Raw genomic sequence first — 15,761 nt, forward strand, 5'->3', positions numbered from 1 at the left:
GATGATGATGATCCAGAGAAAATATTGTTGGAGCCTCCAACCTGGAGGTTATGTGTTAGTGTGAGAGATCCACACACATTAAGGAAATGTTTATTGTAAATGCTTACATGAAACATTTATTTTTTAACATAACTACTTCATACATTTATACTAAACCTTGATATTACTGTTCTGTCATTGTGAAGTTGTCTACGTATGATGACCTGGATGACTGAGAATCTTCATCAACATGATGAGTCTTTTCAAATTTTATTTCTGGCACTGTCCAACAATGAAACAATCAAGAAAATAATTATAGTTTGATTTTGTAACTAAAACATTACATCACCTTGCCCTGCAATAAAAAAAAGATGATTCCCCAACAGCATAAGAGTCAATACAACTCAACCAACAGAAGGTTTTAGGGACATTGAGTGAATTTACACCAAAAAGACGCTGGGTGGCAGAAGTGCTCCAGAAATGCATCTGCCTAATTTGGGAACGTAGAAGAAGATATGTCAGCACCAGGGCGCGACCCGATGACGCTCAAATAGTGCGATAGAAGTGGTTTGGACAATTTAATCCTGTATATGTATGTTTTATGTTTTTTAATTACACTATAAACGTCAGTAGTACCCGGACTTTTAATCGGTTTCAGCTCTGCGGATACTGTGTAAAGTTAAAAAAAAGATGGAAGTTAACGGAAGATAAAGCTAAAGGAAAAGAAGCTATTAACACTTTGTGGCCGCTTTGTTTTGGACAAATATCTCATAATGGCATCAGGTTGGTATAAACCTCGTATGTTTGCAATGTGCGTGTGTTGTTTTGCAGCAACTGTTGTTTTAGTAAGTAGGGTGGTTGTCTGAATTTGCATGCCTCCAAATTGTCTGCAGAGGATGAACTCAGTCTGCTGGTCATCGTCGTGGATGTGAATCCCATCTGGTGGGGGCAGCAAGCTCAGCGTGAGCCAGAGGTATTATTATAATGTCTAACTGACTGGTATTGTGCAGTTTTTAAATGTAGTTGCTCAACGACATTATCGTCTGCCGTTTCGTCTCCTCTCAGTTCACCCTATCTAAGTGTCTGGATGCAGTCATGGTGATGGGGAACTCTCACATGGCCATGAGCAGGGCCAACAAACTGGCTGTCATAGCAAGTCACTGTCAGGACAGGTAACGAGTGAACACATAACAAATCTGACAAATATATAGAAATAGGTTGTGATGAAGTACTTTGATTTCTTCATTTCAGCCACTTCCTGTATCCCAGTAAAACCTGGAGAGGTGGGGATATAGGAGGGGATGATGCATCCTCCAGCGGGGATGGAAAATATGAACTCCTGTCAGTCGCCAATAACCACATCGCTGAAGAAATCAGGAATGTTATGTCAAAAAGTAAGTAGAAAACAAATAAACTCACTGAGCATACTGAGAACGGTATTGTATTTTTATTTTCAGACGTGTAATGATTGTGTACAATGTTGGTTTTTTGTGATTCCAGCTGAAGTGAGGGGAAATTCTACAGATACTTTGCTGGCAGGATCCCTCGCCAAAGCTCTCTGCTGTATCCTTTCAGTGAAAGCTTTTTACCGGAGTGTACATGCATAGCAACAGATTCACATTTATGATTGTACAGACGAAACATGTACATTTTGCATAGATTTGTTAGATATGGACTCTTTTTTCATCCATACTGTTAAAAAGTTCCTTTAACCTTAAATGTCCAGATATCCACAGAGTTTTAAAAGAACTGGAAGGTAATAATTTTCATTATCTGATTCCACTTTCCTTTCAGAACGCTATAATATACACATTCTTTATATTTTTTTTTAGCTGGACAAGAGGTCAAATCAAGAATTTTGGTAAGCTCGTAATGGTTAATTTCTAGGGTGATAATTTGTTTTTCACGTGACAATAAACACAACATCTGTACTCATTGTTTAGGTGATTAAAGCAGCAGATGACTGTGCCCTTCAGTATATGAACTTCATGAATGTGATTTTTGCTGCTCAAAAGCAGGTAAAATACCACTTTAAGCTTTAGTATTCGTCTCCCATGAGTATACAAAAGAATCACCTTGTTTTTGTATTTAAAAACAGAACATCCTGATCGATGCCTGTGTGCTGGACACAGACTCAGGTCTTCTACAACAGGTATAAATGATTGTGACAGGATACGCAGTAAGACACCTTTAAAGATGTTTTTCTTTTTTTGGTGTTGCAGTGATGTGTTTGTTTTGCAGGCTTGTGATATAACTGGAGGCTTGTACCTGAAGATTCCACAGAAAGCTGCCCTGGCACAGTACCTGCTGGTAAGAGTGTAGCAAAGTGTGGCAACAATTCTGACAGTTCAATTCATATTTTGTATTATTATTTTTTCACATTTTGAAAGCATTTTGTTTTTGTGTTGACAAACAGTGGGTGTTTCTGCCCGACTCTGAGCAACGCTCACAGCTGGTGCTGCCACCGCCCGCACACGTAGACTACAGAGCTGCATGCTTTTGCCACCGGAATCTCATTGAAATTGGTTATGTGTGCTCAGTTTGTCTGTCAAGTGAGTATAAATCAGTTAAAAAAAATACTTGACAACAGTCTACATCACTCTATTATGAAACATTTTGTGATTACCGTTTTTTTTTTTTAGTATTCTGCAACTTCAGCCCCATTTGTACAACATGCGAGTGAGTGTTTTTCAAAGTTTTTCTTTCCATATTTTGAAACAGAAACAAAGCAAATTCATTGTGAGTTCATTTTATCTCAAATATTTTTTTCCCTTTTAGGACTGCCTTCAAAATCCAGCTACCACAGATGGTCAAGCCCAAAAAGAAAAAGCTAAAGCAATCCATGTGATTGTTTGAGGCATTACGGTCAGATTAATAACTCAGAATGACTCTTTCTCTGGATAGTGATATTTAATAAGCATTCTCAAACATACCAAGAGTACATTTTTTCAACTCTGATAAATATGTATCCTTTCTTGATACTAAAGTCACTGTTGAAAGTAGGTGAATGTTTGTATAATAAAACATATTCTGTTCTTAAAAATAATTGTCACATGTTTTTATCATGGTGTGGGCTCATTGATAAAAATAGCTAAACAACATGAATCAATCTGAAAAATTCCTGTCAAATTCAATCAAAATGTTTATTACAAAAAATATCTTACAAAGATACCCTTACATAATAGGTTATCTCTCTCAAGAGGGCTAAAAACAAGCCCTTTTTATTATTGGTAGCACAGTAGCACAGCTTTACTTCCTTCAGCCTTTCCAGATCACTGCAAAACAGCTTCCCAAACCCATTGAAACACAGGCTAGATATAAATGAAAGCCAACTCTTTAAACATGTAGAAATCATGGAAGGGAAAGTCATATTTATTCTGGTGCCATTCAGCATGGCCTTTCTAACAGAGATATCTTGACATTTTATTTCAATATATCCCACTCTGAAGACAGCCCTCCTATAAAGGAAATGGTTGCAGATAGATGTAAATTTATGCATAAGTGGTGGAAGGGTACTCAAAATTTAAATTCTCAATGTCAGTGATTATGGATTACTGGAACAATGTTGCATCTGAAAAACAAAACAGGAAAAGCTTTGTAAGTGATATGAATAAGTTGATATGAAACTGTTAAAACAACACGCAGCTGCCACTACCACACCGTCAATCTATGCCAATCTAAACATGTGGCCGTGACTATGTTGCACTTACCCCAGCAGACCTCTGCCTGACCATCGCTGTGGAGTCAGGCTCATCTGGACTTTCTGGTCAACCCGGATCACTGTGACGCGCAGTGGTTTCTGTAGAAAGACATGACATAGCAGTTAACACACACAACAAGTGTGCTCAGCAATATGTAGTCACTGTCAAAGCCATGTAATGGGAAATAAAACGTAGATATAACACAATAACCAGTCTATATAAAGTAAAAGGACATCAAACTTAAATCTAAATACAGTCTCAGGATAACAAAAAAAAGGTAGGTCAATTTTTAATTGCCACAATGGAATTAAACTGATAAGTAAGGAAGAACAACAATAATTAACTGTCCACATAAGCAGATGTGCATTAAATTACCCTCTATATCCTCTGTATCTTACCCTCTCACTGTGTTGCACCACAGAAGCAATGTTCTGGAGGTTCTGAAAGTTCCCTGAGTTCACAGACCCAAACTCAATGATTTCATCCCCAACTCTGAGTCCCTTTTGGAAGAACACAGTTGATTAATACAGCTGCAGGAAGAAACACAAGTGAGGAAAAGATTTTCCTGAAACAAATAGAAACAGAAGTTCATGTCACTCACAGCTCCATAGGCAGGCGAGCCTTCTGTCACAGCATCCACCCGTGCAAAAGGAGGAGGAAGTGTGACCTGCTGTTCCATCGCCTCTACCTGGGCTTCAGCTTCATCCTGGTCCCGCTTAGCTTTCTCTCGTGCATGCAGCTTGTGGAGAGCTTCTTCTATCTCTGCCATGATGGCCTTGTGATCATTCTGCAGGCCTGAAAGACACCATCAAAGCTTTGTGGTAAACACAGCATGGTAAAAATGATGAACGGTTCATTCATAAAGGCTATAAGCAGGTAAAGTATTAATTTATGAACCAACAGATGATTAGTATATTGACCTGTGGTACTAGCCAGCTTGTATCTTCATGCTGAAATGTGTCCAGTCTCTGTATTTTATGCAGACATATTACTAGTAAACAATATCCTGCTGCTTACATGAGATATTGTGCCTCGCTGTCCTGATCTGGTACAAATTAACATCAGCCCGGGGGTAACCCTCCGCGTCAACCAAGGGACCTTCGACTCCGACACCTTGCTGTAAACGACAAATAGTAAACAGACAAATTTATCTAACATAAGCAGACTTGTACCGTTGAGTTAGTTTTGTGCCGTGTACGTCATAATATCTTTTAGCGAACTTACGTCTTCCAGCACGTCGTAATAAGCTTTTATCTGCTCTTCAATTTCATCCTTCTTCTTGACGAGGTTTTTCACATCATCCATGGTCATTTCCGAGCTTTCAAAACAGTTTTCTCCTGTCATCTTCATGGCAGCTGCTGATCACAATAACCGTACTTCCGGTGTTTTTCTTCTTCTTTTGTTATTTTATGCTGTTGTAACGCTCTACTGCCTCCAGTGGTCAATAAAGGGAGATATCCGGTATTGTTTTCAGAGCAATCATTTAACAATCGTGTTCTTCGTCAAGAATAACATTTACTTCCAGTTTTCATTATTAGTAAACTTACTTAATATTCTATTATTTGATTCATGTTTGTCCTGCTGGTTACACAAATAATTGTTCACAACTTCTTCAAAAGACAAGCACACATTATTAATTCACATCAATCAACTTTAATATAATCTTATACATAGTCATTAGGCAGAAAAAAAACATTTTATTTTCTTCATTTGTTTTAAAAAACAAATGCTGCACCGTCCGCACCATATTGTCAGGGCAATATGTTGATAAATACATTTCGACTTGTAGTGGTCGACAACTGTCATTTAACATTTTGCAGTATTTTTCATTCACAGTAGTCTACAGATAGGCACAGCGGCATAGAGCATAATTAAAATCAATCATGAATTAGCACCTATTAAGTGTTAAGTGGTGTCATTAAGTGCTGTGTACCCCGTGTGCTTATACTTCACATCTCTTACTATCACCTGGAATGTGTTTTTAATCTTTAAGATACAAGTGCAAATTAATTTTAAACAAAGTTCTTAGCAACCAAATCTCTGTGTGCCTCATGATACCACATGCAACAATGAGTTTTCCAACATCTTCAACTGGCATACAAATCCACATTGTCTGTGGTTGCAACTTGTGCAAACTTGGCCGTGACATATAAATACTATTTGTCCTGCAGACTGCATATATTTAGTGCTGATTACTAAAGAGATTCAAGTACCAGATTTGTTGTTAACAGACCTAACATTCTGTGTCTTTGGTCTGTTGATCCTTGACCAGCCCTGACTTATCTACTTGCAGCAGTGATACATCCTGAGCTGCTGATGAAACACTCTGTTGAAACTCAGCTTGGGTTGTAATCTCCATTTGAACTAGAGCGAACGTGGTTGTTGCCTCATCCAGTTGTGAATGAACTGCTTCAACCCACTTCTGTAGTTGCACATTGAGAGCGTCCACCCCCTGGTCCAGCTTCTCCTGCCTGCCCTTGAGCTCCTCTAACAGGTGCTGTGTGTCACTGGCAGTCTGCTGCCTTTTTTTTAAAGCAGAGGGAGTACGCTGACCCTGCATGTAGCCCTCAAACTCTTCAGGACTGAGGTTGAGTGCTGGTCCATCCAGCCTTTCAATGAACGCCACTGCACAGGACTAAATAAAAGGACAAGGAGACAGGCATGAGCAATCGCTGCACGATGCCCTGTGGTGTATGATAGGCAAATAACTTTGCAATCAGCTTACCAAATTAGTGAAATAGTAGCCACTCTCTCCTGCCATCAGACTGTGAGGGAGACCAAAGCGAATCACATACTGCATGTTGGAGTGCAGGCGAGGTGGGTTGGCCTTCAGCATCACATAAATCAGGCCTGACAGGAAGTCATCAGCATTGGCAGGCTCACTGTTTGAGACGGAGAGCGCTTCGAAAACATGCTGGCTGCATTTAGATACACATGCAAGTTTGTCTTGAGGCGCTCGTTTGGCATCCATTTCAATTATGGCTGTTAAAAGAAAAAAAAATTCAGAGGTTTTTATCTACAGGACACAACATGAGTTTTGCATAGGATTGACACGTTAGGCTGAATTGAGCCTAACCTGTTATAGCAGGCAGGAAGGGGTCGCCTGTGACTGAAATCTTTTCATCTGGATAAGGTACGCTCAGCATTTGAGGAGTTACCCAATTTAAGGAACTGCAAAGACAAGATAAGTATCACTTTTTAGATGACCAGCTCAGATCATTAACCACGTAAGTGACAAGTATATGAGCATTACCGTATCCTCCTCTGGAGAGCTAGATCCTTCTGTTCATCATCACAGCTATCATGGCAGAAGACCCACTTGTGCAACCGTGTCATAATTAGCTTCTCCACATGCTCCATTATCTGAGTGACCTGAGCCTCAGGAAAACCTGAACACAACAGAAGGAACTCAAAACTCTTTAAACACTCGTGTTTTTAAAATGAGCAGCCAGTTGTTGAACTGATGTGTACTCACTGCTAAAATATTCAGCAAAGGACTGGTAGAAATCTTGCACATGGTCTGACTGCTTCTGTACCGGCAGATCCTGTAGACATGAAGGGAATGTTTGATCTAGAGATCTTTAATATATCACTAGAAAGTAAGAGCAATGTATTTAAAAATAGATAATTACATGGTAAGCTTCCATTGTGTTGAGGAAAGCTGTACAGCGTGACTGTAGGCGCTGAGAGGAGGGGCTCCGAAGTATCTTCAGGAAACCAGTAAAGTCGCCAGGCTCAAGACTCTGGTAGGATTTTAACACATTTTCATGCATCTCAGGTGACTCTAAAGAGACAAACAGTGCATAAAATGAATAAAAACAAAGCCATGACACAGAGAAGGGCATATAGAAGTATATGCCTGGCATCAGATGGTACAAGAAATAATGTATGGAAGAACCTTGAGGTTTAGGTGATGGGCTGCCCCAGAAGAGTCTCCTCATGGTGTTAATCCGACGACCTTTCTCAATGTTTTTCTTCTCCTCAAATTTGGAGAAGGTGGGGGGCGTTCCATCATTGCTTGGTCTAGAAACATTAACATTATCTTATATGTCCTGGTAACAAAGTTATTCTGGTGTTTTGTCAGGACTACAGACACTCCACATGCATCTATTAATGTAATCTCCAATGTTGCATGCATATAATCCAAGTATCCTCCAGTCTGATTGAATTGTACCTGGTGTCATGCCTTGGAGTGCCGGCTGGTCGCGCTCTGTCTCTCCAACACTTGGAGCAGAAGCCTTGCCATGCAGGGTTTCCATAATACCCACAGGCATTTTTGCAGAGCAGTTCCTCCTGGGACACTCGGATTCCTCTGTGCTTGTCTGTCCACATTGTAGAGCTCATTCTCACATATCCCACCTGCAGGACAGAAGATCAATATGTTAACAACAAACTCAGATCTGTGATCTGTGCCTGAAATATCACAAGCTCCTGTTCAAAGTACACTGTTTGTGCCCCAGTTAACAAACTTTAGGCATCTATTTACACACACCATGCAGGTAATATGATGGAATGCAGCAAATGAGAAACATTAAAGCCCAGAAATACGTTTTTTCCCCAATCATCTTAGAGTGGAAGTCTCTGTGAAGTGCCTCTGCAGTGTGTCTGTAGTGAGGTCTGTAATCCTGTCGATTTTGCTGCTGCCCATTTTGGGCCGGATACTCACTTGTAAACACAATTTTAAAGCAGAATTTGTCTGTAAATGATTGATTGTAGAATTTGGAAAGTTGTGGTTAGATTAAAGTGATAAAGGATATTGACAAATTCCGTTTACGTGTGAAACTACAACAAATAAACCAGATTTCCGACGTCATGATTGGCTGGTAAATGCTTATTTAAGCAGCTTGTTGCTTTCAAACAGTTCGCCATTCAATTAAAAGACTTATCTAGTGTTTCAAGAAATTAAATAGCAGAGAGTCTTGTAGTAGCTGAACTGACAGCGAAGTGCTGAGCCTTCTCCGATAAGCCGTTTATGAGAGTTTATGAGTTGAGCTGTGTTGCTAACTGTTAGCTTAAAAGCTCGATCGCCTGACTGTCAGCTGAGAAGATTTGCGATAATGAACCACCGGCTAATGCTAATGCTAGCAACCATTTAAACAACAATTCAACAGTTAAATGAATCGTTCAAACCTCACCTGTCGGCTGGTGAAATCATAACCAGTTTTGCGGCTTTCTTATCGGAGCACGTCTTCACTTTTTGGTCTCTTAACAATTCACAGGTTGTACACTGACAGATTCTTCAGCCTGTTGATGACGTGTTGGTGCAAAAATATGTAACAGAGGTAGCTAAAGTTTACCGAAAAATAACAGGTAAAAAAAACAGGTAAAAAAACAGCTGGACAAAAACTCAGCTGCTCAACAAGTGTAGGAAGAGGAATGTAGTCGAAAGTGTAAAGTTTGAAATAGAAATGTTTCGACAGCGTTCTGACTTTTCAAAGCAAAAGCACTTTAGAAACTGTTCCCTGTTTCAAACTGACATAATACACTCATTTATCACATCAAAGTTAAAGAAAAAAACGGGGCGCTGTCACATCTGTCACTTATCATCTGAATCATCACATATTATAATGAGGTGTTGTCATGTCTGTCTAACTTTAACATTTTATTCTGAAAGTCCTTTCCGGTGTTGTGCCCAAAAAGTGATCGTTTGCCAAAAAATAGATTTCCGTCGCGGGAGCGCGCACGGAGCATGAAAACTGCATCGCTGAGTGCCGGTAGATTGAGCCATCTCATCCAGACGATCACTTTTGGCCTGACACCTGAAGTATACTGTACTTATGTACGTTTCCTGTTTTCCTTGTGTGTTGTTATTAAAAACTGTCTAATGTCATTGAAAATAAACTATATATTTACATTATTGTATTCCAATAAAGTTTGAATCTTCCCAACATTTCTGAATTTGAACTACTAAAGAATGTGTCGTGGCTCAAAATCTCGGGACCGTACTGCCACCATGTGGTTACACCAGAAACTGCAACACAAAATAAGACAAATCAAGTTGCCCTTACTGCTGATATGACAGCACTGAAGCTTCGTCAGCATCTTTCCAGCTCTTGAAAGGAAAAAAAATCACTTTGTGGCGTTTACATGGGGAAGTGAAATTTTTTTTTTTTTTTGTACTTCTCCTTTAGGCCGTAGATAGTAGTTTTATTTTGAAGGGGCAGCGGGCCTCCACGGTAACTAGGCAACAAAAAGCTTCTCAGACGCTAACACGGAAGAGACACTGTAGAGTTTGGTGTCATGACGGCTTAATTATTAGAAACAATCAGACTTTAACATTAGCATAAACAAAACTATCGTTACCCTTAGTGAAGGTTATTGTGTTAAGTTTGTCTAAAGAGAATCATCTGAAATTAGTTTAAAAAGTGGGATTTTGTAGGGCTTAAACAACATGTCGGACGCTGAAGCTGGGGAACGCGATGCTTCTTCAAGCTTCAAAGCTGAAAAGGACCAAAGAACTGAAGAGAAACAGAGCAGCGATGAAGCACGGGAGGGTGTCACGACAGAGGACACTGCGCATGGGCAGTCTCAGGTCTACACTGCAACCAGAAACACACTTTTCTCAAAGAAGAAAACTCTTACTGGACCACATGTATTGGTACATATGTTTATTATTTATTGATAGACATACACATGATTTCTTTCTTTAGATTGTGATGTATTTGAGAACTTTAGATATCTAATATAAATATTTTTGTATACTCTTTATGCAGACTCCAGAATGGGCCTTTGGAGTAAACCCTGTTCTTCCTGTCTTCAGTCTGCAAGACCACGATCAACTGGTGGTCCTCTATGCTGGAGCTCACATGGGGATCATCTATAATCACACCTCTAACTCCCAGCACATTCTTCAGGTTCAATTTACTTTGGGATTTCAACTTCTTAAGGAATACATAGGGAGACAATAAGCTTTAAAACATATATACATACAGCTGCCATATATAAATCATATAATTTTTATCACTTGTCAATGTCTTCAGGGTCACTCCAACCAAATCTCATGTATGTGTGTGAGTGAAGACAAACGCTGGATTGCAACAGCAGATAAGGGGCCGGACAGTACAGTGGTGGTATGGGACTCCTACTCTGGGTATTTCTTCACTTCTACATACGCTAAGGACTTTCTATGTATTACCCTTTTCTCCTCGTGGTAACCGCCTGTACGATGAATATTTCAGCATTCCTGTGAATACACTGTTCGATTGTCACCCTGACGACGGCGTCGCTGCGATGGCATTTACAAGAGACTTGAAACATCTGGTGACCCTCGGAGCAGAAGAACTACAGGTAAATATTACAGTATCAATATAGTTTTGACCACAAAAACATTATAAACAATCCAGTATATGTTGAACCTAATGTTAACAACCACACAAATACCTTTTTAGTGTGTGTATATTTGGGACTGGACCAGTGAAACAGAAGAGCCTTTGTGGTTTGCTCAGCTGCATCCTTCATATGGGTTTCATGTAAGTACGCTTAGTTTTGCGTGAACAGCTAACTTAAAGGGAATGGCAAGGAGATGACCAAATGGTCAAATATTGAATATTGTTTTTCAGGATTACATCATTTTTAATCCAGATAACAGCACTCAGTTGCTTAGCAGCAGTGACAGTCATGTGGTCTTCTACAGCAGGGTAAGTCCAGCTGCTGTCTTTTATCGAAACACTGTGTTGAAAGTTTGACTGCATCAGTTCCTTTTTCCAGGCCAGTGGAACTCTGCAATACTCGGCCAAGAAGGTGAAGAATTTTAAACATTGTTTAATATATCATATATTTTGATGGATGGATGTTTTTCAGTGTTTCATCTATTCATCTTTGCAGTTCAGTCCTTCGACCACGAGTAAAACGCCTGCTGCGGAATCGACTCCTTCTCTCAGCCGCTCTGTGTTTCACTTCAGGAAGCCTCAGGTTCTAACAGCCATCTCATGTGAGCTTTTAGTGTGGGATGTCACAGATGACTTAGTTGCAAACCAGGATTTACACAGAGGAAAGCTCACACTAGTACAAATCCAGCGACACCCAGTCACTGTTCTCACTGTCACTGACAGGTAGCCAGCACTACAGTTACTCATTGTGGTTACATGTATTCGTTTGTCTCTACACTCACTGTTGTGCATGATTTGATGTCATCACAGCTATATCGTGACTGGTGATACTCAAGGCCAAATCCAGTTTTATGATGAAAACTTCAAGCTGCTCATTTGGTATGGTGATCTCAGCCTTGACGCCATAGTTTTCATTTCCTTCTCCAAAGAGCACACAGAGGGGCATCTGGAGGACTGCACTCTGGAGGCCAAACCATTAGTTATCAGGTATACCACTGCTGGCGCGTGTGTTGGCGAAATCATGGCGAAACCAGATTAAAAGCTCACCTCTCTTTTTCTGCAGGAACTTTATTGTTTCCACAATCAGTTCCACCGTAGTGCATGTGAATGCGCACAGCAGCAAGCATCAAATCCTGCGGCGTGAAGTTTATGGGCCTGTACATGCAGTGGCATGCCACCCAACTCAGCCAGTTGTGGCCATGGGCAATCAAAGAGGCCTTCTAAAACTGTGGGATTATAACAACAAAGTGGTCACGGGGAGCAGGGTCTTTGAGACAGAGAAGCAGATCCAATGTGTCACCTTTGACCCTAAAGGTTAGCCAGTTTGCTTTTTGCCTGTCTGAATAACAAAGGTTGGTCCTTCTCCTTCTGTTACCCTATTTAAGAGTTGCCCTATTGTCTCTAAATAGGTTTATACCTGGCTGTTGGCTTTGGCAGTGGTGCTGTTTACATCTTGAATCCCAGCACTTTGGAAAGTCATCCAGAGGAATGTTTCCATTATACAAAAGACAGCATCCATCTTATCACCTTCTCCTCAAACTCAAAGTATCTAGCCACAGCGGTAAGAAAGTAGACTTGAATTCACTACTAGCAGTACCGGTTGTCCTTGACCCATATGTCTATATGTTGAACCTTTGTTTAATGTGGGAGTAAGGACTGCGGTGTTTTTCATTTTTGAGTATACCATAACATTACCTTGTTTATCGTTAGGATGAAGGAAAAGCGGTGACAGTGTGCCGCTTGCAAACCAATAAGGACTCTGTGCTTCGTTGGACGTATCTGGGTAGATACCGCTCTCACTTCAAGCCTATCAAAGACCTTCTTTTTGGGGTTCACCTGGACAGCACTGAACCCAGGCTGCTCTCTCTGGGCATGGACCGCCGACTGGTTTGTCCAATTCATCAAACCTGTAGTCTGTTTTGTGATGCTTTTTTGGCTGACTGTAGTATAGTCACACACTCACGCAATTGAATCATAGGTGGAGTATGACCTGAAAAACAGCGATGTGGACCAGCTCCTTATCTTAAGCTCGGAGCGCATTGAGCAGAGTGCTGTGCCAATGTGCATGACATGGTACCCTCCACTCACAACAGAGCAGTTTCTTCTTATCGCCTCTGACCAATACAAGATGAAGCTTTTCAACAGCACAACAAAGATGTGCAGGTAAGAAAGAGCCCGTTATGTCACCACAAATGACTGGAAAACATTATTATTATGGTAATTATTATCACATGTTCTACAAAAACAGGAAAACTCTCCTCGGCCCATTATATGGCTCCACTATAAAGCAAATAGCAGTCCTTCCAAAGACTAAAGAACCCGAGAAGAACTCATATTACCTGGCATTCATCACAGAAGACAAGGTCAGTCCTAGAGTATTCTATTAAGTTACCCAGCAGTTCACTGTGTGTGAGCTTCTTGTCTGTAGGACTCTCTTCTCTGTCCTATAGGTGGGTCTTCAGATTTTGCCCCTGGACGGCAACCCCTACAAGTCCCAAGCTGTGATCTGCCACCCGACAAAGGTGTCTGCTTTTGCCTGCTCCTATGATGGACGATTTCTTTTTACTGCAGGAGGAGACTGCATTTTTTCATGGGAAATAAACTTAAAGTGAGTATTAATAGTACCAAGCAGAAAAGCATAAGACAGGCATGAACTGTGTAATAACCGGCCCTTTCCCTCTCCTGTTGTGGAGCCAGCATGTTGGAGGCAGCAGCTGCACTGGGTGGAACAGGCATGGCACCCTTTTACACTCTCTTGGAAGGAGGGAGAGATGGCAAGTTCTACAGCGTGAGTGACAAATTTTCATTGTTCCCTACAGTTCCTGAGCAAATACTTCATCCTCAGTCCATTCATCTGTGGAGTATCTAATGAATACTGAATTATAAACAAGGATTTCTGTTTACCAAAGTCACCTGATAGTAGTCATTCAAGGCTTCTCTGGAAGTGAGACATAACACAGGAACACAGAGGACCCTCTTATCTTTACAGCCTTGACTAAGGCAGGAGATAAACTTATAACCTATAAAGTAACCTTTATGTTTTCTGACATCTGTGTGTAACAGTACAGTGCCAGACAGGGTTGGCTGTGACATATTTAGTTTATTTTGTTTTTTTAACTTGTACTACAAAATTCAGTATGCAGACTTTGATTGCTCATGCTCTCACATACATAAAGGTATGTAAATATTATAGCATACCAGGAGATGATGAGGTGCATCCCTCCCTTTAACTTGAGTTATTTAAGTAACTTAAAATTCAACTTTTTTAATCAGAGAAACTGAATGCCCTGAGCTTTTCTGTCTTAAGGAGATGGAGGACTTTTTCTACTATTGCCTAATCCGTCATCAAGGCATCGACTCGATGGAGAAACGACAAGTCTCAACCAAAATCCCCTTGTCTCAGGTTCCCTTTTTAATGAGAGCTTTGGCTTGCTTTCCTACTGAACAAGAGGTATGGTCAATAAAACAAAAAGGAGTTTTATTCTGCTGAACTGTCATAACAGTTCACTGTTCTTTTCCACTAGATAGAAGACATGCAAAATGAGGTCAAGTTCAGCAAGTATGCCGAAACAGGAAAATATGTAACTGACATCGATCTGGAGGAGTTCATTAAGCTGTATGTGAACCACCGGCCAGCCTTTAACTTCTCCAGCAATGAGCTTGCTGAAGCCTTTTACATCCTTGGCACCGACAGCTCAGGACAGCCTGTTCTGCAGAGACACAAACTGCTAGAAGTCCTACAGGTCCGAGGTATGCTGCAGGAGTCGGAAAAAAGATTGCTGTGCCTGTTTTCAGCAGTGTTGCCATCACTTTGAGAAAAGTAATAATAATTTTGATATAATTGACAGGAGAACACATGACAGAGGAAGAGTTGGCGGAGAGTTTTGCTACACTTTTAGGTAGCGAAGAGGAGGAAGAAGAACTTAACACAGCTGACAGTATGTAACACAAGCTTAAGAATTTTCATTTGCAGCAATTACACAATCATCACCTTGTCTGTGTGTGTATCCAGGTGAGGATTCACAGTATTCCATGAAGTGTGCCATCCCAGATGAGATATCTATGGAGTCATTTACAAGCCACATACTGGGCTTCCCATCCATAGCAAAGCAGAATGCCAACACTACAACTTCAGAGTGAAGAAGGCAGCAACCGGTCTGCTGGAGGCAGCTGTCTCTTTTCTCACAGTGCTGTCTACACTGTAATCACTCATAATAAGTCATTAGATATAAGAATATGTGCATGGATTCAAATAAACAAGTAACACTGTTCTTTTCTTTTGAGTATGCATTATGCAACAGTTTGCTGAAAGCAACAGGCTGTCTGTTTGAGGCTGTGTTTTTAACAGTGACTGTTTTTATTTTGAACAAAGTTCTAAGATATGATGAATACATATTAATATTGAGGGAATTGTATTTATTAAAGACAGACAACTTTTCTCTTTGATATATAAAATACATTTAATGCCTCAGTGTCAGCAACAAGCAAAAGATGTTTCCAGACTGTACATCCATGTTTTAGCAAAAGTTACAATCAGGAACACACTGAGGGAATTTCTTCAGATTTAAGAAAATAAAAACATCCAGTTTAACACAAGGAGGAAGTAATCACATTGTAATTATGACAGGATTTAATGCAAATGTATTTTAGGATTGAATTATGAAGAGGTGACAAATTATGAAAGTTACCTTCACCCACACATCACAATGAACTCCGTAGAAAACTAACTTTTAAACCTTTAAACTCGTTTTTA

General features: G+C 40.2%; 4 protein-coding genes across 4 annotated transcripts; 2 read left to right on the forward strand and 2 right to left on the reverse strand.

The window, feature by feature from the left end:
• Positions 1-506: 506 nt before the first annotated feature.
• Positions 507-3,022, forward strand: gtf2h3 (general transcription factor IIH, polypeptide 3). The gene is made up of 13 exons (XM_028413915.1): positions 507-762; positions 873-952; positions 1,045-1,151; positions 1,231-1,373; positions 1,480-1,542; positions 1,706-1,735; positions 1,812-1,840; positions 1,923-1,997; positions 2,078-2,131; positions 2,221-2,289; positions 2,396-2,531; positions 2,622-2,658; positions 2,758-3,022. Exons 1-13 carry the CDS (start codon positions 753-755, stop codon positions 2,825-2,827), a joined length of 903 nt encoding a protein of 300 aa, XP_028269716.1. The 5' UTR covers positions 507-752; the 3' UTR covers positions 2,828-3,022.
• Positions 3,023-3,097: 75 nt separating this feature from the next.
• On the reverse strand, positions 3,098-5,083 carry psmd9 (proteasome 26S subunit, non-ATPase 9). Its single transcript, XM_028413916.1, has 6 exons — positions 4,905-5,083; positions 4,698-4,797; positions 4,282-4,475; positions 4,079-4,180; positions 3,690-3,778; positions 3,098-3,550 (listed from the first exon to the last, which is right to left on the reverse strand). Exons 1-6 carry the CDS (start codon positions 5,028-5,030, stop codon positions 3,517-3,519), a joined length of 645 nt encoding a protein of 214 aa, XP_028269717.1. The 5' UTR covers positions 5,031-5,083; the 3' UTR covers positions 3,098-3,516.
• Positions 5,084-5,313: 230 nt separating this feature from the next.
• Positions 5,314-9,057, reverse strand: LOC114441349 (rab5 GDP/GTP exchange factor-like). Its single transcript, XM_028414234.1, has 9 exons — positions 8,816-9,057; positions 7,855-8,039; positions 7,579-7,703; positions 7,313-7,464; positions 7,156-7,225; positions 6,934-7,069; positions 6,757-6,851; positions 6,406-6,662; positions 5,314-6,315 (listed from the first exon to the last, which is right to left on the reverse strand). The coding sequence occupies exons 2-9, from the start codon at positions 8,022-8,024 to the stop codon at positions 5,914-5,916; spliced, it is 1,407 nt and encodes a 468-aa protein (XP_028270035.1). The 5' UTR covers positions 8,025-8,039; positions 8,816-9,057; the 3' UTR covers positions 5,314-5,913.
• An 842-nt stretch (positions 9,058-9,899) lies between these two features.
• Positions 9,900-15,148, forward strand: cfap251 (cilia and flagella associated protein 251). The gene is made up of 20 exons (XM_028413975.1): positions 9,900-10,278; positions 10,394-10,534; positions 10,661-10,770; positions 10,859-10,967; positions 11,069-11,149; positions 11,240-11,317; positions 11,388-11,420; positions 11,505-11,731; positions 11,819-11,995; positions 12,072-12,322; positions 12,418-12,569; positions 12,719-12,895; positions 12,987-13,171; positions 13,257-13,371; positions 13,459-13,616; positions 13,706-13,796; positions 14,316-14,459; positions 14,533-14,758; positions 14,857-14,946; positions 15,021-15,148. Exons 1-20 carry the CDS (start codon positions 10,072-10,074, stop codon positions 15,146-15,148), a joined length of 2,880 nt encoding a protein of 959 aa, XP_028269776.1. The 5' UTR covers positions 9,900-10,071.
• The last annotated feature ends 613 nt before the right edge of the window (positions 15,149-15,761 follow it).

This window comes from Parambassis ranga, chromosome 9, assembly GCF_900634625.1.
Source record: "Parambassis ranga chromosome 9, fParRan2.1, whole genome shotgun sequence".
NCBI classification, from domain to species: Eukaryota; Metazoa; Chordata; class Actinopteri; family Ambassidae; genus Parambassis; species Parambassis ranga.